At 41.4% G+C, this 25,674-nt stretch overlaps 1 protein-coding gene across 2 annotated transcripts in view; it reads right to left on the bottom strand.

The window, feature by feature from the left end:
- Window positions 1-25,674, bottom strand: part of fam120b (family with sequence similarity 120 member B) — a 106,947-nt gene that overhangs the window by 48,899 nt on the left and 32,374 nt on the right. For both annotated transcript variants that reach the window (XM_087991157.1, XM_043695397.2), the window contains exons 2-3: window positions 7,572-8,629; window positions 3,319-3,499 (exon numbers count right to left, since the gene is read on the bottom strand). In XM_087991157.1, coding sequence (XP_087847283.1) covers window positions 3,319-3,499; window positions 7,572-8,585 — 1,195 coding nt within the window. In that variant the 5' untranslated portion in view covers window positions 8,586-8,629. The remainder of the gene's footprint in view (window positions 1-3,318; window positions 3,500-7,571; window positions 8,630-25,674) is intronic.

The following is a 25,674-nucleotide window of genomic DNA, read 5'->3' as shown; positions in this document are numbered from 1 at the left end:
ATGCCAACTTGTGGAACGTTTCAGAGAACATCTCTGGGACACACACACTAACCAACCCCACCACCCTATGGCCAACCACTTCAACACCCCCTCCCACTCTGCCAAGGACATGCAAGTCCTGGACCTCCTCCGGTGCCAAATTCTAACCATTCAACATCTGGAGGAAGAACACCTCATCTTCCGCGTTGGGACCTCCAACCACATGGCATTAATGTCGATTTCACCAGTTTCCTCATCTCCCCTCCCCCCACCTTATCCCAGATCTAACCCTTCAACTCAGCATAGCCCTCTTGAACTGTCCTACCTGTCCATCTTCCTTTCCAGCTATCCGCTCCACACTCCATTCCGAACTATCACCATCACCACCACCTCAATCTACCAATCGTCTTCCAAGCTATCTACCCTCCAGCTTCACCCCTTTCTTATTTATTTCTCAGCCACCTTGGGCACCCCCCCTCCCCCACGATCCTGATGAAGGGCTTATGCCTGAAACATCGATTCTCCTGCTCCTCTGCCTCACCTGCTGTGCTTTTCCAGCACCACACTTTTTAACTCTGATCTCCAGCATCTGCAGTCCTCTCTTTCTCCCATCACATCTTCTACTGTTCATAAACTTGAGCTCATCCATAACTCCGCTGTTGACATCCTATACTGCATTTTGCCCATCATCCCAATATGCTTATTGGTCAATACTAGCTTCTGGTTTGATAAAATCTCAACTTTATAATTCTCATCGTTGATTTCAAGTTCTCCACTGTCTTGCCATTCCCTATCTCTAAAACTTCCTCCAGCCCTACAAACTTGCTAGATGTCAACTGAAGTCAGTTCTAGCATCTTGCCAGATTTTAAGCACTCGACTAACAGCAGTCATGTATTCAGCTACCTTGGCCATATTCTGTGGAATTTCTGTCCTCAACCACTTCTCCTCTCTAACTCTCTGCCCTCCATTAAGATTCTCCTGAAAACCTGCCCCATTTACCAAACTTTTACTCATCTGTCCTGTTAACTCCATGTGTGTCTGGGTGTCTTTCCCAAACAGCTCATTAATCTTTCTTTCTATAAATTCCCTTCTTGAAAGGAGAAAGGGCAGAACAACCTTCACAGATACTGAAAAAATGAATCCTCAGCCAGTAACAAAAGTTTGAAAATACCCTTGTGTTTTCCTCGAAGAGTCAGAAAGAACTGGGAGGCAATGGAAGGAAAACGTCTCATTGAGGTCTATAATCTAGACTGGTGCCAGAACCGTGCTTCACTGATATCTTCTGTTCCTCTCCCACTTGTGATATCTGTGTTGTGTCTTCAAAGAATCTCAGAATTGTTACAGTGCAGAAGGAGGCCATTCAGCCCATCTCCCTATAGTGGTTCTATTGCCTAGTGCCATTCTTCTGCCTTTCTCCTATATCCCTGCATACTATTCTGCCCAAATAACCATCCAATGCCCTCGTGAATATCGTAATTGAACATGCCTCCACCACAATTCCAGGCAATGCATTCCACACCATAAACACTCATTGTGTGAAAAGTTTTTTTTTCTCTTCGATTGCACTTCACTTTAAATCTATGTCATCCCATTCTTTTTTCTCTTACAAGCGAGAACAGCTTCTCCTGGTCTACTCTGTCCAGCCCGTTCATGATTTTGGAAGTTTCTATCAGATTACCTCTCAGCCTTCTTCTCTTCAAGGAGAACAATCCCAACTTCTTCAATCTATCTGAATAACTGGAACCATTCTTGTAAATCGCTTTAGGAATATACTTTAGTTGTGTCTGAATCATCTGCTCTTTGTAGGTGACTATTTTTCCCACCAACTCTTATTTCAATCAATCCTGCTTAGTTCTGTTCTTGCCTGACTGAATTAAGCTCTCTGCAATTGACTTCTCTTACATTGTTGCATGTAATTCTCCAACACCATCCTGAAACTTATTATACATTAATCAGAGTTTCCTAAATGTACCACTCCTGACAGTTGGCCCACCTCATTTCCAATGAGCAGGTACAAAAATGCATACTTCCTTGTTGGACATATTGCTGTGGGAATGTTTCCATAACATAATTTGGGAACACTTGTCTCTCACTGCTCCTTACACTATCAACATTACACACTTATGTTTGGATAACAGAAATCCCCCACTTCAAGGGAGTCTTTTCTATACATATGCCAGTTTGTATATGTATGGAAATCTTGTAAAAGGGTAGAATTTAAATTATAGAGAGTTATGTCAGTAATTGATGTTTATTTTCTGCGATATGTTAAAAACAATGTGTTTGCACAATACAACTTCTCTGTAAGTACAGAAAGCTGATGAATATTATCTTTTAATGTGTGCTTTTAATGGCTTACCAGCATAATGTCTATGGAACTCAAATGGTATGGGGTAAGAACACCATAGGGTAAGCCAGCACGGTGGCACAGTGGTTACCACTGCTGCCTCACAGCACCAGGACCTCGAGTTTGATTCCAGCCTCGGGCGTCTGTCTGTGTGGAGTTTGCACATTCTCTCCCTATCTGTGTGAGTTTCCTCCGGGTGCTCCAGTTTCCTCCCACACTAAAAAGATGCGCAGGTTAAGTGAATTGACCATGTTGAATTGCCCATAGTGTTAGGTGCATTAATCAGACGGAAGTGAGTCTGGGTAGGTTACTCTTCGGAGGGTCAGTGTGGACTTGTTGGGCCAAATGGCCTGTTTCCATACTGTAGGGAATCTAATCTAAACACCATACTGATTTATCGCAGAGCTCTTCCACTGTGCAGAAACATTTTTTGCAACAACTTGCACACAGTTTTGGAGAAGAGAAGAGCACAAAGACCTGGCTTATGAATGCAAACCTGGACAGTTTAGGAATTTAAAGGAATTGAAATTAAGGAATTTAAAAGAGGAAACACTCCAAGAAGATTAACACCCTTCTTCAAAACACTAAGTACACTGCAATTACTTTGGTTCTGTTGTTTTTCTAATGGTCTGTTTAAATGAACAAGTGACATCAGGAGAACTAGCGTGGCAGGATTGTGTACAAAAAGCAAACTAATTTCAGCTCCAATGATAAAACTGATCTCCATTTAATGGCTGAATTCCCCTAGGAGCTGCATATCCAGAAATCATCCTACAGTTAATAACCTGAGGATTCAAGCTGATGTGTATCTGTGCATGATAATTCAACATCTTCATGTTGTCAGGCTTAATAACTCCACTAGATTCACCAAGACTGTTATTACTATCAGCAGGTATAAATACATGTATGGTAATTTTCAAAAACTTGCTGTTCTTCACAAAACAGTGCATTCTAAAGGCAGATGATACAAAATATCGACAGGAATCCTTACTTGATTCAGCTGAAAGAATAATACCATAAATGCACTGTCGAGCTGGTTGGTAAACAATGGCCTGTCCTGGAAGTTCCGTATCCAATTCGTCCTCCAGAGTATTGCTGCAATCCACTTCCCGAATGTTCAGAACACTGTAAACTGTGCAGCTTTCAGCTTTGATGTGCCGCTCCTTTGCAAACTTTTTAAAAATTAAAAATAATTATCAAAACAAAGATTTAACAAGAAGGCTACATCATTGTAAAAGGAAATGTCATTCTGTGTACACAGGCATCGTTAGCAAGGTTGGCATCTATTGCCCATCCCCCAGATACCCTTGAAGATTGCATCTTGTGCCCGACCACAACTGATGGAGTGAAGGTGCTCTCACAGTACTGCGAGGGAGGAAGCTCCGGGATTTTGACTTGATGACAGTGAAGAAACGGTGATAAAAGTCTGAGTTAGAATGGTGATGACGAGGATGCCACCAGCAACCTGCTCCCCTTGTTCCTCCACTTGGAGAAGTCACGAGTTTGGAAAGTAGTGAATACCGATCATGTATTAAATTGTAAGTGGTGTGAATTCTAAGCAATTTCAGAAGTATGCTAGAGTAACATAGGAATAACATGCTGCATCATTTTATTCAGTAAAGTTGTAATGTTTTTCATGGATTTGTAGAATGTGGATGTTGTTGGCGGGCGACCATTTATTTCTCATCTGTAAATTGGTCTTGAGAAGGTGCTGGTGAGGCACCTTTCTGAACTGCAGCAGTCCATGTGGTGTAGATATAGCCTCAGTAATGTCAAGGAGGGAGGTCCAAGATTTCATGTGGCTAGTGTTACTGGGAAAAATAATTGAGATGCATTTATATTTCATTGGAAGGACTGATAAGTTTGGAAAAGACTTCATAGTTTAAAACAAGGGCAAGGACAGAAATTACAGGGTTTGCTGCTGCTCCTATGGGCCAAGCACAGCTGGCACGCTAGAGCCCTGGGCCCCAGGTATTAGGTCTTGATGTACCCCATGCACCGAGCCTAGTTTAAACAATTCTTTTTATAAATCAACTTATCTTAATGTGTGCTTATCATAGCCCTTCTCTTGCTTAAGTTAAGGTGAATGATAAAGGAAATAATTTGCACTTACATAATGCCTTGCAAAGCCTCATGACATCCCAAAGCGTCTTACAGCCAATGAAATATCCTTGCAATGTAGCTACTGTTGTAATGGAGGAAACCGAGAACAGCAAAATCCCACAATACAGGGTTGTTTCCAGTGATGCTGGATGAATGAAATTCTTAGGCAAAAGTGAGTACTGCAGATGCTGGAGATTAGAGCCAAGAGTATAGTGCTGGAATTCCTGACGAAGGACTTTTGCCCGAAACGTTGATTTTCCTGCTCCTCAGCTGTGCTTTTCCAGCACCACACCCTTGGCTGAATGAAATTCTTCCCAAGTCCTACACTGACCCAAATTATGCCTCAAGTCTCTAGATGTCAACCCATGAACATCTGATTCAGGCAACACGAGGGCCACAACTAAGCTAAAACTGATCTCCTAAAGTGCACATGAGAGATAAATGCTCAGTGCATCTGTTAAGCTGAGCACTGACAATGCTAAGAGACAACACTGATTCAGTGCCACTTATCACATTTTGTTTAACAGTAATAAATACGATGACAAGATCCAAACATACAAATGGAATTTATTTTCAACTCTAGCAATTTAAAAAAATCAAGTCAATTGATAAAACCACATTGGGTTAACCAACCAGTACGGTTACTGCCCTCTGAGGGTCATTGATTACTCTCGGTCTACTTGAATAAACCATTCCTTTCATATCATATCCTCCACTGAAATATACTTCCATTAACACCTCATTCCAAGTTTTATGCCCAATGCTCAGAAGTAATTAACAGAGAAACTGATAAGGCAACTTCTTTTCAGGTTTGAATCCTGTCCACTCTGCATTGTCTGCTAGCTGTGAAAGTTTTCTGCTGAGTGAATTGGAGAAGTTCTGAGTGGGTGTGGGCCAATTAATCTCACTCAGAGAGGTGTGGGAAAAGGCACACAGTGAGGGTGTTCTTTTAAGTCTGGTGCTGAGGCACTTTGCAGAGGGAATTAGTTACTGATCTGAGTGTGTCAGAATTAGGTCCTTCCAGCTCACAGATACCATGAGTTATATATAGATCTATGACTCCACACTGCCTGCCAATTTGCTAATGTTCAAACCCCAGTGGAGGAAGCAGTTCAGCACCAGTGTAAGAGTTCAACTTCCCGCATTAACCACCCCCATCAATTAGATGTTTTGAACAAAGTTTTTAAATCCATGAACAGGATGTGGGCAAAGCTTGCATATATTTCCCACCCTTAGCTGGGAAAGGTGGTGGGCTTTGTTTCCAATCCATTGCAGATCCTTATATTGATGATATTGTGTGATAATGGTTGACCCAGTGACAACAGAAGAATGCGATAAATCTCCAAGTTGAAGGTTGTGTGTGACTTTGAAGGGAACCTGGATCCCCACTATAATGCTGTTCTTGATTCTCTCAGTGTTCAAGGTCATGGAACTACGATTGGAGTAATGTCAGTGAAATACTGCAGAGTATCATCCCAGTGTAATTTCTTAGATGCAGCATTAAACTGAGACACTGGGTACTGTCCAGGTAGACATTAAAGACCCATGGCACTAATTGAAGAGCAGAGGACTTGTTCCCAGTGGCCTGACAAATAATTATGTCATCCAACAGATTATCCAACTTTTATTTACCTCACTGTTATAGAGTCATATAGCATGGAAACAGATTTCACGGTCCAACTTGTCTATGCCAACCATGTTTCCCAAAACTAAACTAGTCCCATTTTTCTGCATTTGGCCCATTTCCCTCTAAACCTTTCCTATTCATGTACTTATCCAAATGCCTTTAAATGTTGTAACCGTACCTGCATCTACCACTTCCTCTGACAGTTCATTCCATGTACAAACCAACCTCCGTGTGAAAAGGTTACCCTTCAGGTCCCTTTTAAATTTTCTTTTCCCACCTTAAAATTATGCCCTCGAGTTTTATCTCTCCTACCCTAAGGAAAAGGCCTTTGCTATTCACCTTATCTCTGCCTCTCATGATTTTATAAACCTCTATAAGGTCACCCCCTCAACCTCCTAAGCGCGAGTGAAAAATGTCCCAGCCTCTCGAGCCTTTCTTTATAACTCAAATCTTCCAGTCAAAGTAACATTGATGCAAATCTTTTATGTACCTTCTTCAATTTAATCATATTTTTCCTATAGCAGGGTGATCAGAACCAAACACAATCCTCCAAAAGTGGCCTCACCAACATCCTGTACAATTGCAATATGGTGTATCAAATCCTATATTCAGTGGTCTGAGTAATGAAGGCAAGTATGCCAAATGCCTTCTTTACTACTTTGTCTACTTGTGACACAACTGTCAAAGAACTGTGTACCTGCACTCAAAGGTCTCTCTATGGCAGACTATTCCAGGATTTGCTGGATGACCTAAGAGGTGGAAATTATGGCATTTAAGAAGAAGTGTTTTTATGATAAATATCAGGCTGTTTGTGAAAGCTCAACTGTAAAAACTAATTCTCACATTTCCCACTTCTCAGCAGTGACGACACTTCAAAGCAGTTTGGGACATCCTAAAAATTGGTAAGGTTGTCACAGAAATGCAGGAAGGTGAACAGTGAGTTCATTGCACCAAAATAAGGCTTACACTGCAGAACCTCAGCAAGAACAACAGGGGTTGCACCTGATGAATTATTTTCAACCAGACAGTCAGAATTTTGACTTTGATCTGATTATAGATATTTTTCATCAACCTGCTCAAATATGTTCTGATGTATTTGGGGCAAGTGGAATTTGGCCCCTTGCGACTTGACCTGCTGGTCCATGAGCCTGACATGATTTGAAGATGCAGCCTTCTGATGTGGAGTCAGGTGCACTACTGCCACACCACAAATTCACCCCTTGAGCTGATTATAACCCTGGCTCTCACAGGTCAAATGGCCGTTCATCGAGCTGACCCAATTACCACCTTGGAATCAAGACATCGGTGGTTCATTATGTTCCCCGGCTAATTAGGTGTTTCCTTGTTTCTCACCATGTCACAAAAATGGTCTGAATTTATTCATGTAATGTTCTGTTTCCTTGCCTTTGTCACCTTAATAGCTCACATACAGCCAGCTCCCTTTCCATCAATGCTTTCCGTCAAGCAAACATTACCAGCCTCACTGAAATATAAACGATGGATTATATACTCACTTGTAAAATCCTCTGGTCTGTGTACATGGTATTTTCATATTGGCTTGTCACTGGAGATGGCGCAATGTAAAGAAGCCAGGGTGACGACTGCCCGGGCAGTAAGTAAGTTGTCATTCCCAGCTCCAGAAGGCTTTCAGTTGAAGTGTACTGCAGACTTCTCTCTATCTTTCTCAAACTGTCATATGAACGGGTCACACTGGAGATATAATGTGCGACTGCCTCGACCACCTCCTTTCTCTTAGTTGGCTTGGAATTATGTGGAGTGTATCTAGACAAGCAATGCCTCTTCAATCCTCCTACCACATTTTCTGGCACCACGTCATTGCCAAGAAGGCAGGCTAAAAGTGGCAGGTCCACCAGCTGCAGGTGGAGGGAGTGGCAGAGATTTTCTCGGGAGTACATAACAGTTGTCAGTTTGTTCAAACACAGCTTGTTAACTGAAAGATACGGCACTGTGTCGTAAATGAGGTAATCCGTGTCCTGCCCCAGGATTGCCATACAATCATTTAACCGGGCATAACTGGCGATTTCATAATCGGCTTCTTGCAGGGAGCACATGGTGTTTAAGCCCATGGACTTCAAGGCAAAGCGAGTGAACGTGCCCAACCCAGAGGGAATAAAGAACATGTCTCTTCCTGGCTGACTTGCCTTTGCTTTTATATACTGAAATATTTCTGCAATTTCTTGATTGTTCCTCAGCCGTCGCTTAACCCACTCGTCCCTTTTCTTCTGTTCTATTACCCCATCAAAGAAAAACACCAACTCAATGTTATGGGATCGAAAAGCAACTACAAAGGTGTCCAGGCTCTGCAAATACTCACGCCACTGCCCACCATGCACCCAAGCCTCTGACGTGTACCAGAACCGGAGACATCCCATAGCATCCACCACTACAACAGGAGAATGCCCCGGGTGCAAACGGCAATGCTGCTCTGCCATCTCCTTCAAATTTACCCACATGTTCGATTGTGGGCAGGCGCAATCCATAAACCTCTGGAGGCCCTTTACACCCATTGCTGCTGTTGGTTAATGGGCCCAAACAGAACGGCATCAGAAATCTGGAGAAAAAGGAAAACAAACCTTCAATTGTAAGGAAAAGAAACTTGCATTCATATCTCACCCCTCAGGATCCAATGTGTTTCACAGTCAATTAGATGTATTTTGAGCTTGATTGTTGTTGTCGTTGTGTAGGCAGCAACCACTGCATGCACAGTGAGTCCCCTCCCTTGCAAATAGTAGGATTGACTGACCCACATTTGCGGGGTTAGCTGAGGGGTAAATGTTAACAGACATAAAACATAGTTCCGCACACTTCACTGAAACATATAGCACAGAATAATCTTTCATGTCAGACAAAGGAAGGCCTCAGGTCATTGTCTTGCAAGATCATTAGGGTGCAAACAAAATGTTAAATGTTAAAATTTTAACTTTCACATACAAAGCTAACTTTTAACTTTATTGGAAACGGACACTCCACATGATTAAATCCTCTTCTCTGGAGGATAGTAAACAGAAAGAAGGACACAGTGCAGAAAAATATGTCAAACTAGTGGGGAAATTATGTCAAATTATAAAATTGCTTACTTGCAGCAAAAATACTGCGACCTTGAAACAGTCTGTGGGAAGTGCTAATGTATATACAAGTACAGGCTTAAAATCTCCAGGACCTCCTAGAAGACATTGGATCTTTGAGATAAGAAACGCTGAACACAGAAGGATATGAAAAACATGATGTAATGGATTGATGCGCATATGATAGATACCCAGTTGGTCAATGAATGAGACATAAGGAAATTAAGGTAACTGGATAGATTGGAGAAAAACTGTTTTCTTTGGAGAAATTAAAGTGGAGGGGAGATTTGATGGAGGCATTCAAAGTCATAAAGGGTTTGGTCAGAGTAGATCGTGAAACTGGTGGAAGAATTCAGAATGAAAGGGAACAGATTTAAATGGCAAAAGAAGAAATGCAGAAATGTTCAGAAATTGATGTCATACAAGCACTTAAAATCTGGAATGTACTGTTGCAGAGTGTGGTTGGTGAAGGCCAAATTGAAGCAGTGAAGAGGAAATTCCATTATCTGAAAAGAAAGAATGCACGAGGTTAGAGAGAGGAGAAGGAATAACGCTAGCTGAATTGCGCAATTGGAGAGCTAGTGCCAGTTGGATGACCTCCTTCCATCCTATAACAATTCTAATTCTGTCAAAGTATGCAGATCTAACGATGACAAGCTTCAGTGAGACGTTAATTGGTTAAGGGCCAGAATAAGACAGACCAGAAATTTGTCTTTGCTTAGCAAGAGATCTGAAATTCAAAGACATGGACAAACAAAATGAGAGATAGACAGAGAGAAGGGGAGACAGGTGAGCATGTGTGTGTGTGTGTGAGAGAGAGAGATATAGCCTGATGCCTTTCTAGGTGGTGGCCAGGAGACTTCTGACTGGGTAAAAGCAATGGTTTGCTGAGTTTCGTCAGAGCTGTAGAAACACTCCTGTTGCTACCAATTTCATTATCGGTTAAGTTTATTTTATGGAATTCAGCTTGTCACGTGACTGCCTACAGCTCTCCCTTTAAGGACATGTATAGAAACATACAGTGAAACAGGAGATCATTCAGTCCATCGTAACTGTGCAATTCTATAGCAGAGCTACCCAATGAGGTTCACCTCCTTCTCTTTTCCTATCATACTGTACATTTTTACCATTTGAGCTTTTATATCATTCTCTCTGAAATGTTTGAAATGAATTTGCTTCAAGTGCCCTTCCAACCTTATAGTGATTAATAAAATCTTGAAGGGCATAGATAAGGTGAATAGCCAAGGTCTTCTCCCTTGGATAGGGAAGTTCAAAACTAGAGGGCATAATTTAAAGGTAAGAGAAGAAAGATTTAGAAGGGATCTGAGGGGCAACTTCCCACACAGAGCATGGTTTATATGTGGAATGAACTGCCAGAAGAAGTGATAAATGCAGATACAGTTACCACATTTAAAAGACATTTGGACAGGCATACGAATAGGAAAGGTTTAGAGGGATATGGGCCAAATGCAGACAAATGGGAAACAAAAATAGAAATTGTTGGAAAAGCTCAGTTGGTCTGGCAGCATCTGTGAAGAGAAATCAGAGTTAATGTTGTGGGTCTGGTGACCCTTCCTCAGACAAATGGGACGAGTTTAAGTTGGGAAACTTGGTCGGCGTGGACAAGTTGGACGAAGAATCTGTTGCCGTGTTCTATGATCTATAAATCACAACAAGACATAGGCAATACTTTACTGGATTAGGCAGAGGAGAAAATGAGGGCTGCAGATGCTGGAGATCAGAGCTGAAAAATGTGTTGCTGGAAAAGCGCAGCAGGTCAGGTAGCATCCAAGGAGCAGGAGAATCGACGTTTCGGGCATAAGCCCTTCCTGAAAAAGGGCTTATGCATGAAACATCGATTCTCTTGCTCCTTGGATTAGGCAGACACAACAACCACGTTTATTCAATGGATATCAAAGTAGCGTTCATGCAAAGGGCTCAATAATTGCTTCAGCCAAGAGTCTTGGACCTGATGAAGGGCTTTTGCCCGAAACGTCGATTTTGCTGAAGCTCCTCGGATGCTGCCTGAACTGCTGTGCTCTTCCAGCACCATTGATCCAGAACTCCCTTGATGCCTATATCTACACCTATATTAACACCAAGGTTGCTGATGGTCTTTTGGGTGGGTGGGGATGGGGGTTTGGTGGTGGTCAATACATTTCTATCTGAACAAGAATGTGTCATATTCAAAGCTCTCGTACTAGTTTGCCTGAAAATGGAAGGCATTGTTAAATTTCTAATCCATTGTGTCATGAAAGTATACATATTCTTACTGCTAATTTATTTGGGTAGCTTCAGCTGAACATGATAATTTAGGGTTAACAAATACAGAAAATGCTGCAGAAACTCAGCAGGTCTGGCAGCATCTGTGGACAGAAAGAGAGAGAAAGAGATGTTGAGTCTGGTATGACTCTGTTTCACATTTCCAGCATCTGCACTATTTCACTTTCATTTAACTTTGGGTTTGGCATTTTCGACAACAACTAATTTGAAGGCCAATCTTTTATAATAATTTCACTGGATAGATTGGTTGTAGAATAACTGTAATTCAAAGCAGTCACTATTACAAACCTTAAAACACCAACGCTTAGCTTCAAAATCCCTGAATTCCTAAACAGTCAGCATCTGTAATGTCAATCCCTGATATGATATACTTAGAGTACAATGATATAGTCAGATTGAGGGCATGCTTCTAGCATAAGGTCTCATCCATTAATTGCACTGTCAACAACACTTTAAGCTGTGACTTATGTATTGCATTACACAGCAGGGCTGTAACAAGGGAATTTTCACTGCATGCTGCAGACCAATTTTACTGATTGCTTGACAGTCAGAGGTTACTATCTATATAACCACCATGAACGAGGAGTGGGATGAGAGGGGGAGGAGAAGGGACATCCACTTGGGGTAGCACAGGGACAATTATTGTATTATGTTTCATGTATTCAGTCAAATCCTCAAGAGTACAGAAATTTCCATGAAAGCGCTCGCTGTAAATCACCTGCTGTTCACCAAAATTGCTCTCATCAGGAAGTCCCATTTGCACTGTCACAAACCTGATCCCCAAACTAATTATCAAAGTCAGAGAAAAGCATCACTGTATGCTATCACTGCCTGTTCGCAATGTGAACAATGCAAAGCAAGAAATGACAAATATAATAAATCCATCTTTAGCCTTTGCAAGAGTCTGCAGTAAAAAGTGCTCAGGCACTCACTGGCAGCACATGTGGGCCTGGAAGCTGAGCCTTCAACCTCATGTTAGCCATCGCTCCCACAGTGCTGGATACTGACAAGATAAAAGTGGACTTTGCCTCTCAACTGAAGCTGGAAATCAGGTACATCAGAGGCTCTGATTTCAGAGAAGGAGTGCCACAACTCAAGCTGCCCATGTATTTTCCCACCCTGATCTGCCATTTGTCTCCATAAACTTAAATCCAAAACACTGAGTGCTACTTATTTCTAACTTCCACCAAACCTTGTTCATCCTTCACATCTCAATTTTAAAATTCTCAGCCTTGTTTACAAATCCCAACGTAAGACCCCCATAAATCAGTAATTTATGAAAAATTCTGCAGCCTCACAAACCTCCCAAAACAACAAGTTATGATTCTGGCCTCGAGTGTCTCCAGTATTAATCACGCCACCATTGGTTTCCACACCTTCAGCTTCTGAAGCATTAGGTTCTGGAATTCCTTCCCGAAGCCTCTCCACCACTCTCTCCTTCTTTAAGACAGTGCTTAAAACACACCAATTCTCTGTATAACTGAAGCATTACATCCTTCCTTTCATATTCAGTTCCTCTCACAATAAAGGATAGGATTCCACTAGCATTCTTGATTACATTCTGCACCTGCATACTAATATTTGCACAAGAGCGCATAACGTCCTCTGCACCTCAGAATTCAGCAGTCGTTCTCCTGTTAAGTCAGTTTTTTTATTCTTCCTATCAAGTGAACACCTACATTTTCCCACACTATACTCAAACTGAAATACTTTTGCCCATTCACTCAAACATTAATATCCATCTGCAAATTCCTTACGTGCACTTCACAACAAAAGTCATTTGTGTTATTTTTGCATATCATCTGAAGGAATGCCTGAGACCTAATAGAATGAGAGAACAGGTAATGGATATTTTAATCAGAAGTTAATTGGGTTTGAATTGGCTGTTTCAATATAGGAAGCTGTTAATCAGTGGAAAAACGCTAACTGAAATAAGGCTCATAAAGTGTGGACTTGAATTCTATGTAAATACAGTTATCTTTTCAAGTATAACAATTTGCCCTCCCGTCTCCTTATATGACTTGGTGTCAAATGTTATTTGACAGCATTTTTGTGAAGTGTCTCAGGACATTTTATTTTGTTAAAGGTGTTATATAAATGCCAGCTGTAGAAAATGTCTTGATAGCTGCAGTCTGATTTGCAGATCAACAGCAGGATTTACTGTACAACAGCATTTTGGGATGGATTTCCAGAAGGCATTCGATAAGATGACAACAAAGATCACTGTGGAAATAAATGCTCACAGTACAGAGGGGTAACAGATTAACATGGATAGACATTGGGAGTGTGTTACTGGAAAAGCACAGCAGGTCAGGCAGCATCCGAGGAGCAGGAAAATCGACATTTTGGGCAAAAGCCCTTCATCAGGAATGTGGCTGGAAGCCTTGGGGTGGAGAGATAAATAATTCCTGATGAAGGGCTTTTGCCCGAAACGTCGATTTTCCTGCTCCTCGGATGCTGCCTGACATGCTGTGCTTTTCCAGCATCACACTCTTGACTCTAATCTCCAGCATATGCAGTCCTCACTTTCACCTATGGATAGAGATTGGTTGGTTAGCAAAAAACTGAGCGCAAATGAACTCTTGCCTGATTGGCAGAATGTGATGGGGGCGTCTGCAGGGGTCTTTTTAGGGGCATCAATTTTTAACAATTTACATCATTGACTTAGATGAAATGAGTTAAAAATCACACAACACCAAGTTATTGTCCAACAGGTTTATTTGGAAGTATTAGCTTTCAGAGCACTGTTCCTTCATCAGGTAACTAGTGGGGCAGGATCATAAGACATAGAATTTATAGCAAAAGATCACAGTGTCAAGCAATTAAAATGATATATTGAATGAATCTAGATTGCTGTTAAGTCTTTCATCTTTTAGAATGGGTTGCAGGTTTCAGTTCATTAATATGTTAATCCCAGAACTTCTTTTAAGTCACATTCTCGAGATAACTTAAGGTTTTATGAAAAAAGTGACATCTCAGCTCAGACAATGTATTAAAGGTGTGAGGTTAGAGTCTGTCTGTATCCCAATCTTGAATCAAACTGGTTCTATTTCCAAAGTAGGAAATTATAAAATGTTACATGGATTGACTGCCTGCAGGTTGTGTGTTTTTTGAGCAAAAATAGAATGTATCTGTAAATACAATTCTGCAAAGACAAATTCACCCCATAGACTTATGTGTGTGTATGTGAGGGGGGGGGGGGGGGTGGAGAGAGAGCACGCAACGGGGTGGGGTGGGGGGGAAGAGAGAGAGAGACTGTGTGTGTGTGAGTATGCGTGAGAGTGTGTGTTTGTGTGTGCGTGAGTGTGACAGAGTATAAGTCTTTAAGAGGGTGTGTGCATGGGTGTGAGTGTGGGGTGTGTATGTGTGTGTGCGTCTGAGAGACAGCATGTGGAAAAGAGAGGCTCTGTGTGAGTATGTAAACGTGTGTGTGTATGCATGTGTGAGAGGGTATGGTGTAGTGGGGTCACCTGTAGTGTGGCATGAACCCGAGGTCCTGGTTGAGGTCCCCAGGGGTACCAAACTTGGGTATCAGCCTCTGCTCGGCCACTCTGCATTGTTGCATATCCCGAAGGATGGTCACCTGAAGATCCGAGGCCGAATGCCCTTTACCGTTGAAGTGTTCCCTGACTGGCACCGGCACCTCCACACCATAGATGATGTGTGTGAAGGCATGGTAGCGAAATTCGCAGACTACACATAGACAGGTAGGGAAATATGTTGTGAAGTGGATATATGGAATCTGCAGATGGATATTAATGTTCAAAAGTATTGCAGTTTGAGTGTAATGTGGGAAAATGTGAATGTTTACTTAGGGACTGTGTAGCCCTGCAAAGAGAGTTGGGATGCACTCAGAGCCTGTTATTGAGTCATTTATGGTGCACACACGGGAGGGGATGTTCCCATGTCTCTCTCTCTCTCTCACACACACACACGTGCACATGCGTACGCAGGTAGGATTAAAAAAAACCATGATTAAAAGGAGAATAACTGTGGAATTCTGAGATGCAGAGCGAGTTAAGTGCTTTCTTGCATAAGTCATAAAATGTTAGTAATCTGGTGCAGCATGTAATCAAGAATGCTAAAGGAATCCTGTCCTTTATTATGAAAGGAACTGAACATGAAAGGAAAGATGTTATACAGAGAATTGGTGAGACCACATCTTGAACAATTGTACAGTTTTGGTCTTCTTATTTGAGGAAGCAAGTCAATGTGTTGGAGGAGTTTCAAAGGGAAGGTTAACCAGATTTACATTTGAAATGAATGGGTTTCCTTACGGGAATAGATTAGACAGGCTGAGCTTGTTTCAATTTTAGAAGAGTGAAGGGTGACAACTGAAATGCATAGGATCCTGAACAGGCTTGACAATATCAACATGGAAAGGAACTTTTTTGCCTTGTGGCTGAGGTCAGAACTTAAAAATGAGGGGGTGCAACTTGAGGATTGTGATAGGGAGAATTTTTTTCTCGCTGAAAGTTACGCAGCTTTGGCACTCGCTGCCTCAGAAGGTGGTGGAAGTACAGACATTGACTATTTTTAAGGAAAAGATCAATAGATTCTTGTTAGGGAAGGGAATCTAGTGTTACCAGGGATAGATGGGAATGTGGAATTCGAAACACAAACTGATCAGCCATGATCTTATTGGATGGCAGAGCAAGTTCTGGACCTGAATGGCCTACTCCTGCTCCTATTCTGAATGTTCCCATTACCTGTAGCAGTTAACCAGACCCATACAATAGGAACAGGAATAGAATTTGCAAACTTGTCTCAATTAGATCATGGTTTACCTGTACCTCAACTACAAATACCACTTGGTCCTGTTATACCTTTACCTAACACAATTATATCAATCTCAGGGTTTCAATCAACCCTGTTGCCTAAAAAGCCTTTTCATAAAGTTTCCGCTTTCCAATAGCCTGTGTGTGAACTGCTTCCTGGTATCACCCTCGAATGGACTATCTTAAATTTTTTTTATGCTGCCTTGCTCTGGATTCCTCCACTGTGAGAATAGTTTTGCTCCATTTCCCTTATTAAATTCTCCTGAACACCTCTTCTGGATCATCATCTGGGATATTTCTGTGAGATCATTAGACAGGGATCCTTATCAACAAATGCAACTCATTCACTGATCCGCCTTTACGTTTTATACTTTGCAAAGTAATGGAGCAACCTCCTGCTCTTCTTCTGGAAGCCCAGGACAACACTACCATCCCCTGCTTGCTTAACGTTTAAGGCTCCCGGTAAAGAAGTTCTTGCCATTACATACGCAACTAAAGTTGTACATAAAGGTGTAGCATTCCTAAAAGTGACAGGTATATTCTGTTAGCAAGACCACTTCACCAGAAAAAGATGATACATCACACTGAAGGGAAGCTTTGTCATTGTCCCTTTGGAAACCCAAAGGAAAAATGATTGTCACATGGGTTTGCTCTCAGAGTTGGTCTCACACTCACTGTTAGGAAGGTTGCTTTCTTCAACATCATTTACACTGCAGTGGATTAAGATTGTCTTGAAGATCACCTTACACAGGTACAGCTTGCAAGACTGATATGCCATATCTTCTTGTTGACAACAGACAATACTGAGAAGTGAAATGTTAGCAGGAATCTTAGGGAGCTGAATGGTGCAGTTCATTAAAACACTCCTTCAGGCTCAGTGGTTAACACTGCTGCCTCACAGCGTCAGGGACCCAGTTCGATTCCAGCCTCGGGCGACTGTCTGTGTGGTGTTTGCACATTCTCCCCGTGTCTGTGTGGGTTTGCTCTGGTTTCTTCCCAGAGTCCAAAGATGTGCAGGTTAAGTGAATTGGCCATGCTAAATTGTCCATAGTGTTAGGTGCACTAATCAGAAGGAAAGGGGTCAGGGTGGGTTACTCTTCAGAGGGTCGGTGTGGATTTGTTGGGCCGAAGGGCCTGTTTCCACACTGTAGGGAATCTAATCTAATCTGAGACCCAAGTTCAAATCGTTCCTGTAGACCTAAGAGATGTCAGTTGAGATTCTCGGTAAGCATGATTCCAAATCATAGAAGTACTTCAAAATACTGGCATAAATTGCTTCTGTTTGGGTGAAATGAATATCAAGAAGTTTAATTAAAGTAGGCAATTTAAAGGCTAGAAACCAGTCATGTTACGTGTTTACTATCGGATACGCCAGTTCTGTCCCCTGGCCCAAACAAAAATCTTCATTAAGAGGGAATTGGATGACTCAAAAGGCCAGACGGTGATCGTCTTTCAAGTTACCTTCCCCTTAGCCCCACCCCCACCCTCCCATTTATCTCTCAGCCCCCTGGCCCCCTCCCCAACATTCCTGATGAAGGGCTTATGCCCGAAACATCAATTCTCCTGCTTCTTGAATGCTGCATGATCTGCTGTGCTTTTCAGGCGCAACACCTTTCGACTCTGATCTCCAGCATCTGCAGTCCTCACTTTCTCCTAGACAGTGATCCTTTTTATTTCGAGAGTTTTGAATCCAATTATAACCAGGTTGAATCATGAAAGCTTTCTGTTTCCTGGCTGCAGCAATCCTATGAGTTTGGGCTGCAATGCCTCAGATCCTACATTGCATATGAACAGCTTAAAGTGCCCCAAATTAGTGCCTCTGGAGGGTAAAGGAATGGCCTCTGTGAACAAAGAAAACCATCACACTAGCCACTGTATGTGAAGTTTTAGCATTCACGATATTCATATAGTCCAAGCTAAATGCTCCTGGCTTTCTGATAATTAAAACTGGCTTCAGAGAATTGAAACCAACAAACGTAGCATTCAAACAAATACTCTTAAGTTTAATGTAAGATTCAGATGTAGTCCATTTGAATGAGAATTCAGATGTTCATTTCTGCAACTCACACAAGAGGAAGAATTTGTTTAAACTGGTTCATGGGAAGTGGTGTTGCTGGCTAGATCAGCATTAATTATCCATCCCTGGTTGCCCTTGAGATTGTGAGGTGAGTTCTCTTCTTGAACCACTGCAGTCCACTTGGTGTAGGTACACTCACAATGCTGTTACAGAGGGAATTCTGGGATTTTGACCTAGCCATACTGAAGGAATATTTCCAAGTCAGGATGATTGGAGAGGAACATATGGCTGGTTCTGTTCCCATGTATCTGCTACCCTTGTCCTACGTAGTAGTGGTCATGGGTTTGGAAGATCCTAAATAAAGGGCCTTGGAAAGAATGGAAAAGAATGAGAGTATATTGCACATGGGTCCCAATTTAAACCAAGATAAAAAGATGTCACAACCTATGTTGTGTTAAATGGTGTCAGCAGGTAAGTGACAGCAGTATGACAGCACAGTTAGGAACACAGAGAAAAAAAATTAGCCAGGGTTTCAGGGGAGTGAATTAGAGTTAGACTGCTAGAGGCACTGTGACCAATGGTGGTAAAATGCAGGAGGAATATGCATAAGAGAACAGAGCTGGAAGAATACAATTCACAGATAATTGGATGTTGTTGCAGAGCAGGAAGGGATTCCACTCTTAAATTGAAATTGTGAGAATAAAGCTTTCCATGTGATGTTAAATGGGTTAAGTTCAGTAATTCTTCTTTTTAAGCAAAGAAACCCATCTAATTTAACAGTAGGACCAGAAGCGTATGAAAAGATTTGAGAATTCCCATGATATCCCCAGTTGGCAATGCTGTAAAATCTACTTGCATTATATTAATATGAAATCAATATTGATCCTTCACGTGTAACCAGCTGTTTCCATAGAGTAGCTGTCATGAAGAATTTCATGGTCAGTCCTACTGCTAATGCTCATTTCCATGGATCCCAAATGCTTTTAACAAATCTTTCTGTAAACCCTGAAACAGATATCAGGCAATTAAGTGGTGGTTTAACCCAAATCATCATGGCATTGTGCTTTTTAATCATCTGCTTTTCTATAATAACAGAAGTGTATGCCATGTTATTATAAGTTAGTCAGGACTAGTGTAATACTGATAGTGCCTGCAGGGAAAGGAAGAAGTAAAGCAGTCAACAGCACATTGTAGATAGCACGTGCACAGTAAGAAAACTGCGTTGAGCCAACACAAGAACAATTTAAACTCATTTTCCATCTTTATCAGGAACTACCTCTTCTGCTTATGCTTTCCATCCTCTCTTAGGTACTGAAATGTGCTGTTGCACCAAATCTTATGTCCATTTCTCCCTGTTCAATCTCTCCAGTTTTGTTTTCATCTTGCTCATGACACTGAGACTGATAAATATCACTCAATGATATCCTGGGCAACAAATATGGCACTGTGACTTCTCAATCCACCACAACCACTTTTGGCTTTCAGGATGATCAGCAATGCCATCCCATGGGTACTTGTTAGAGTAATGATGAGTGGAAAAAGATGGAGCAGGATGTCTCCATCTCAGAATCACTAATGCTTCTAGTTTATACACATCACCTGAATTGGCCAAATTTGATATCAAATTAAGAAAGACAATAGAATTGGAGGAACACCTTACAAACATTGATCAAAAAACAAACATGGACTGAGCAACAACAGATAAAATTTAATATAAAAGTGGACAACGTTTTCTCTTTCTTTTAGAAGGAGAATACATTGTCCACTTTTATATTAAATTTTATCTGTTGTTGCTCTGTCCATGTTTGTTTTTTGATCAATGTTTGTAAGGTGTTCCTCCAATTCTATTTTAGAAAGAGAATCCAGGGACCACACAGACTGTGCAAATGGTACTGAAGTAGATAAAGAATAAAAATATAAAACTCACAAGATGCCCAATCAGTGTCAAGGAGCAAACAACAAAGCCAAGCAAATATTGAACTCAACAGCCAAACGAGCAAAGCATCAGTCTAGTAGATATAAAGGCAGATCTGGAATATGACTTTGCAGGGAGTAGGCCCAGGCCAACAAGTAGAAAGAAGTCAAAGAGAGCAGGAAGAAGTTAGGACTGACAGCAGGTTATTCCTCACAGAAGACCAACCAAATCTTGGACTGGACTTCCAGATGTAAATGCACAAACTAAAGACCTGGTTAAACAGGTAGGTTTTGAAGAAACATTTGAAGATGCTGAGTGATGAAGCAAAGCAGAAAGGCTTAGCAAGTGAGCTCTACAGAGCAAGGATAACATTGAATGCTCTGCTGTGGAGAGTGGAGAGATGTGAGAAAATCTAAACCAAGAATAGCAGTTAAGAATCACAATTTAAGGCTGGAGGTGTTGGTTGTTAGGTTTGGGTAAAGCCAAGGACTCTGAATGAGGATGCAATAGGGTTGCCATTGGAGGTCACAATTTTCTCTTCTCAAGCCAGATCTTCCATTCAATGAGATCACTGCTGATCTATACCTTAACTCCAAACTCAATTCATTTACCTGGGTAATATGTATCACTTATTTCTTTCAATTTTTAATTGGTTCAGTGATTGACTTTTGTCCTCTATTTGGGAATAGTCCATAAATATAAATTGCTACAGTTAATTACAAGCTCGAAGTAGAAAATTGACTTGCTTAGTCCCACTCTGCAGTTTGATACAAAAATCAAGCCTGACAGCCCACAGCAATATGGAGGGTCTGCTGAACTAGTGGAGATGCCGTTTTTCAGGTGAGACATAGACAGAGGCCTTATCTGCCTGCTCAGGTGACTGTCAAAAGTTCCCAATACATAATTTTGAGAAAGAGCATGTGTACAAAACACAGATCTGTTTAATAACTGAGAATAACTCCTGTTGTTAACCTGTGAGAAAGACATGGCAACGCATGACCGTCCAATCTTTTCTACTGCAATGAGACAGCACTTTTGAGTTTTGTGTAACTCAAAGGTGGTCATCTCTCATGAGCAAGAATAACAATGGTGAGAGTAATTTGAGATTATGAATCAAGAACTTCACACCAAAAAGCTTCAGTGCCATTTATCCCTTTACATACAGAAACCAGTTAAACCTGGTGGTAACTCTGTACCAACATCTTGTGTGCCTCAGATAACTGTTATCTTACAGGGATTTTTCAGCAATTATCATGATCAGGACAAAAAAAAACTTATTACAATTAAGACAACTAGGATGGGACACTGTATAAATTTAAGAGCTGCAGAAAATTGAGGAGCCAACCAAGGTCCCTTGGGAAGATAGACTGGACTTGATGTTCAAAGCAGAAGCCCCATTTCAGAAAGGATTATAGACTGCAGATGAAACCTTTGACCCACAAGATAATTTTCAAATTGTCCTGACAAACTGAGTAAAAAAAATTATGTAAATTCTGTAATATATATGCATCCAGCGTAGACCCCCTCTGGCTTTCTTTATCTTTTAAAAAAAAAGCTCTTCATGGCAGATGTTCCAAGGACAATAACTATCTATTTTAAAAAGGTCCAGGACTACATTTTACTGCCCAAAATTGAGTTGCAGCGACAAATACTAAAATGAGTCCACAAGTAAGATCAGTCTGCTTGTTCTTCATCATCTTTGATCAAGGATATTTCTGCACACTACGATGCAGCTATGGTTGTTATTTCAACAGCTATACACTACAGCTAAACTTTAATACGGTCTATTTCAGGGATGGGGAATCACTGGGTTGCAGAGTTGTCCCTTTGATTCCAGTTTCTTTGCTGGAAGAGTGCATTTGGGCCAGGGAATGCAACTATGAAATTGCACTTGCAGAGAGACAGCACAGACTCAATAAGCTGAATGACCTCCTTTTGTACTGTAACCATCCAATGATTCTAAAAGGCCATTTTAAATTGGGTTAAACTAGGCATGCAGTCTGATCCTGAGTTGGTTTAACCCCAGAGAATACTGTACTTTTGGAGTTGTGAGAACTGCACTTCTATAAGACCATCAGATTTAGAAGCAGAACTAAACCAATCTGCCTCTCAAGTCTGCTCCACTATTCAATCAAGGCTAATATATTTCTCAATCCCATTCTCATGCCTTCTCTCCATAAGTTTTGATCCCCCAAGAACCTATCTATCTCTGTCTTAAATACACTCAAATGACTTGGCCTCCACATCCTTCTGCAACAATGAGTTCCAAAGGTCCGTCACTCTCTAACTGAAGAAATTCCTCCTCATCACAGTTCTGAAGGCTTGTCCTTCACTCTTGAGGTTGTGCTCTTGGGTCTGAGTCTGGAGATATCTTCTCCAAGTCCACCCTATCCACGTTTCTCAGGATTCTGTAAGTTTCAATCAGATCCCCCCCTCTTTGTTCTAAACTTTATCAAATATAGATCCAGAGTCCTCACCTGCTCCTCAAACGGTAAGCCCTTCATTTCCAAGATCATCCTTGTGAACCAGTCTAGATCCCTCCAAGGCCACCATATCCTTTCTTAGATACATGGCTCAAAACTGTGCACAATATTCCAAATGTGGTCTGACCAGAACATTATACAGTCTCAGCAGTACATCCCTGCTCTTGTATTCTAGCCCTCTTGAAATCAATGGTAACACTGCATTTGTCTTGCATACTGCCACTGAACCTTCATCTTAACCTTAAGAGAATCTTGAATTCAGACTCCTAACTCCCTTTTTGCTTCAAAGGGTGCTCTTTACAGGGTCTGTGTGGACCTGATGGGCTGAATGGCCTGCTTCCACAATGTAGGGATTCTCTTGTATTCCCTCTCATTCTTCTAAACTTTAGAAAATACCGGCCTAGTCTTCTCAATCTCTCCTCATAAGTAATTCCTGGGATGACAGGAATGGCTTAAGTTAGTTGATAGCACAGACCAATGGGGCTGAAAGGCCTCTTTTCATATGACACATAATATGTGATTTCCCCTGCTTTATATCTAGGGATGCAGAAGCTAATTATGTTTATTTCCCTCCCCAGTGCCATGCTGGCTGACACCACACCAGGAATTAAACCCAGTTACACTCTGTTTACCAAGTGAGCCATTGCAAGAGATAAACAAGTAATTTAAGGCATTGCCTCAGTATCTAATCTACTTTCAGATCACTAAGTGGTGGTACTGGAATTTGTCATGGCAGAAGTAAATAAAGCCAAACATAAATGGAAGTTAAATAGTGGCACGAATCCAAGTTTAGGCCACTGAATGCTGTGCCAATCACCTGGATTGTGTCTCCAGTAATTTCTTGTCAAGAGATGTGTGTCAATTATTTATCAGGGACTTGACTATGCCCTGTCTCTTCAAACAAGCAGAAGTGTAAGATCATGAACCAAGAAGATAATACCAATGATCTGCAAATTTGACTTGCAGCTTTTGCCACTAATACTTAAAACCCTCTGGTGCTCCTCAAGTATCAACACATAACAGAGAAAACTGAATGTGCACTGTCAAATAATATCGACAAATGGAGGGATAATCATATGCACTGCTGGCTAAACCATAGGAAACAACGAGATGAATGTAGCAATTGCTGTAATTTAAAAAAGCGCTGATGTCACATCCAACAGTGATCTGGCACAAATTAATCTAGAGTTTATTAAATTGTGTTCCACTTACTATTCCTCAGAGGGCAATCCATCCACAGTGGAGATTGCCACTTTCCTGCACATAGTAAAGCTTCCCTCCTATAACAAGGCATTAGAAGAACTGCAAAAACTGTATTGTACAGGGAGCAACTGATGCTAACTAAACCAAAACTAATGGGATAAATTTGCAGTTTATGATGACATTGCCAGCAGGTGATGTTTTGAAATGTAAAAGCAGTTCACTAATTTAATGTTCACCAATTCTTTCTGTGGATCAAAACTCTTTTAAGCCCTGGTTATTGCAAGATCTCTTCTATATGTTCCCTACATAATAAACAGAACAGGGGAAGACACATCTCATCGACTCAGTTGCAACTGTACAGCAAAAACCCCATCACCTCCAGAGTCCTTTGTGGCCAGTGAAAGAAGCTGAGGATGAGAGAAACCTTGATCTGGAATTCTCAGGAATTTTGTAGTAGTCAAACACAGAAACTGCCATCTCCCACCAAATCCCATCAAATTTCTGTCAAGTATGCTTGCTTTCACAACTGGAAGACTGGAGGTTGGCTAAAGTGGTATCACTATTTAAGAAACATGTTAAGGAAAAGACTGGTGACCCTGACATCAGTGATGGGCAAATTATTGGAGGGAGTCTTGAAGGACAGGATTTATATGTATTTGGAAAGGCAAGGACTGATTAGGGATAGTCAACATGGCTTTGTGCATGGGAAATCATGTCACAAAGAGGGCAGAATGGTGGATGTGATCTATATGAACTTCAGTAAGGCATTCGATGAGGTTCCTATGGGAGACTGGTTAGCAAGGTTAGACCTGATGGAATACAGGGAGAACCAGCCATTTGGATACAGAACCGGCTCAAAGATAGAAGACAGAGGGTAGTGGTGGAGGTTTGTTTTTCCGACTGGAAGCCTGTGACTAGTGGTGTGCCACAAGGATCGGTGCTAGGTCCACTGCTTTTTATCATTTATAAAAATGATTTGGATGTGAACATAGGAGGTGTAGTTAGTAAGTTTGCAGATGACACCAAAATTAGAGGTGTAGTGGACAGTGAAGAGGGTTACCTCAGAGTACAAAAGGATCTTGACCAGATAGGCCAATGGGCTGAGGAGCGACAGATGGAGTTTAACTTAGATAAATGCAAGGGACTGCATTTTGGAAAAGCAAATCAGAGCAGGACTTACACACTTAACGGTAAAGTCCTGGGGTGTGTGCTGGACAAATAGTCCTTGCAGTGCACGTTCATAGCTCCTTGAAACTGGAGGCTTAGATAGATAGAGTAGTGAAGAAGGAGTTTGGTATACTTTCCTTTATTGGTCAGTGCATTGAGTATAGGAGTTGGGAGGTCATGTTGCGGCTGTACAGGACATTGCTTCAGCCACTTTTGGAATATTGTGTGAAATTCTGGTCTTCCTATTGGAAGGATGTTGTGAAACTTGAAAGGGTTCAGAAAAGACTTACAAAGATATTGGGCTTTAGGGAGAGGCTGAAAAGGCTGAGGCTGTTTTTTTTTGCAGCATTGGAGGCTGAGGGGTGATCTCATAGAGGTTTACAAAATTATGAGGGGCAAAGATAGGATAAATAGACAAGGTCTTTTCCCTGGGATGGGGGAGTCCAGAACTGGAGGGCACAGGTTTAGGGTGAGAGGGGAAAGATATAAAAGGGGCCTAAAGGGTAGCTTTTTCACACAGAGGGTAGTGCGTGTATGGAATGAGCTGCCAGAGGAAGTGGTGGAGTCTGGTACAATTACAGCATTTCAAAGGCATCTGAATGGGTGCATGTATAGGAAGGGTTTAGATGGATATGGACCAAGTGCTGGCAAATGAGACTAGATTAGGTTAGGATATCAAGTCAGC

The sequence above is a fragment of the Chiloscyllium plagiosum genome, unplaced genomic scaffold (genome assembly GCF_037043375.1).
Source record: "Chiloscyllium plagiosum isolate Xiang-an unplaced genomic scaffold, Cpla_swu_hap1 HiC_scaffold_10, whole genome shotgun sequence".
Taxonomy (NCBI): Eukaryota; Metazoa; Chordata; class Chondrichthyes; order Orectolobiformes; family Hemiscylliidae; genus Chiloscyllium; species Chiloscyllium plagiosum.
The sequence above is the reverse complement of the archived record's forward strand: the minus strand, read 5'-3'. Positions and strand labels throughout refer to the sequence as shown.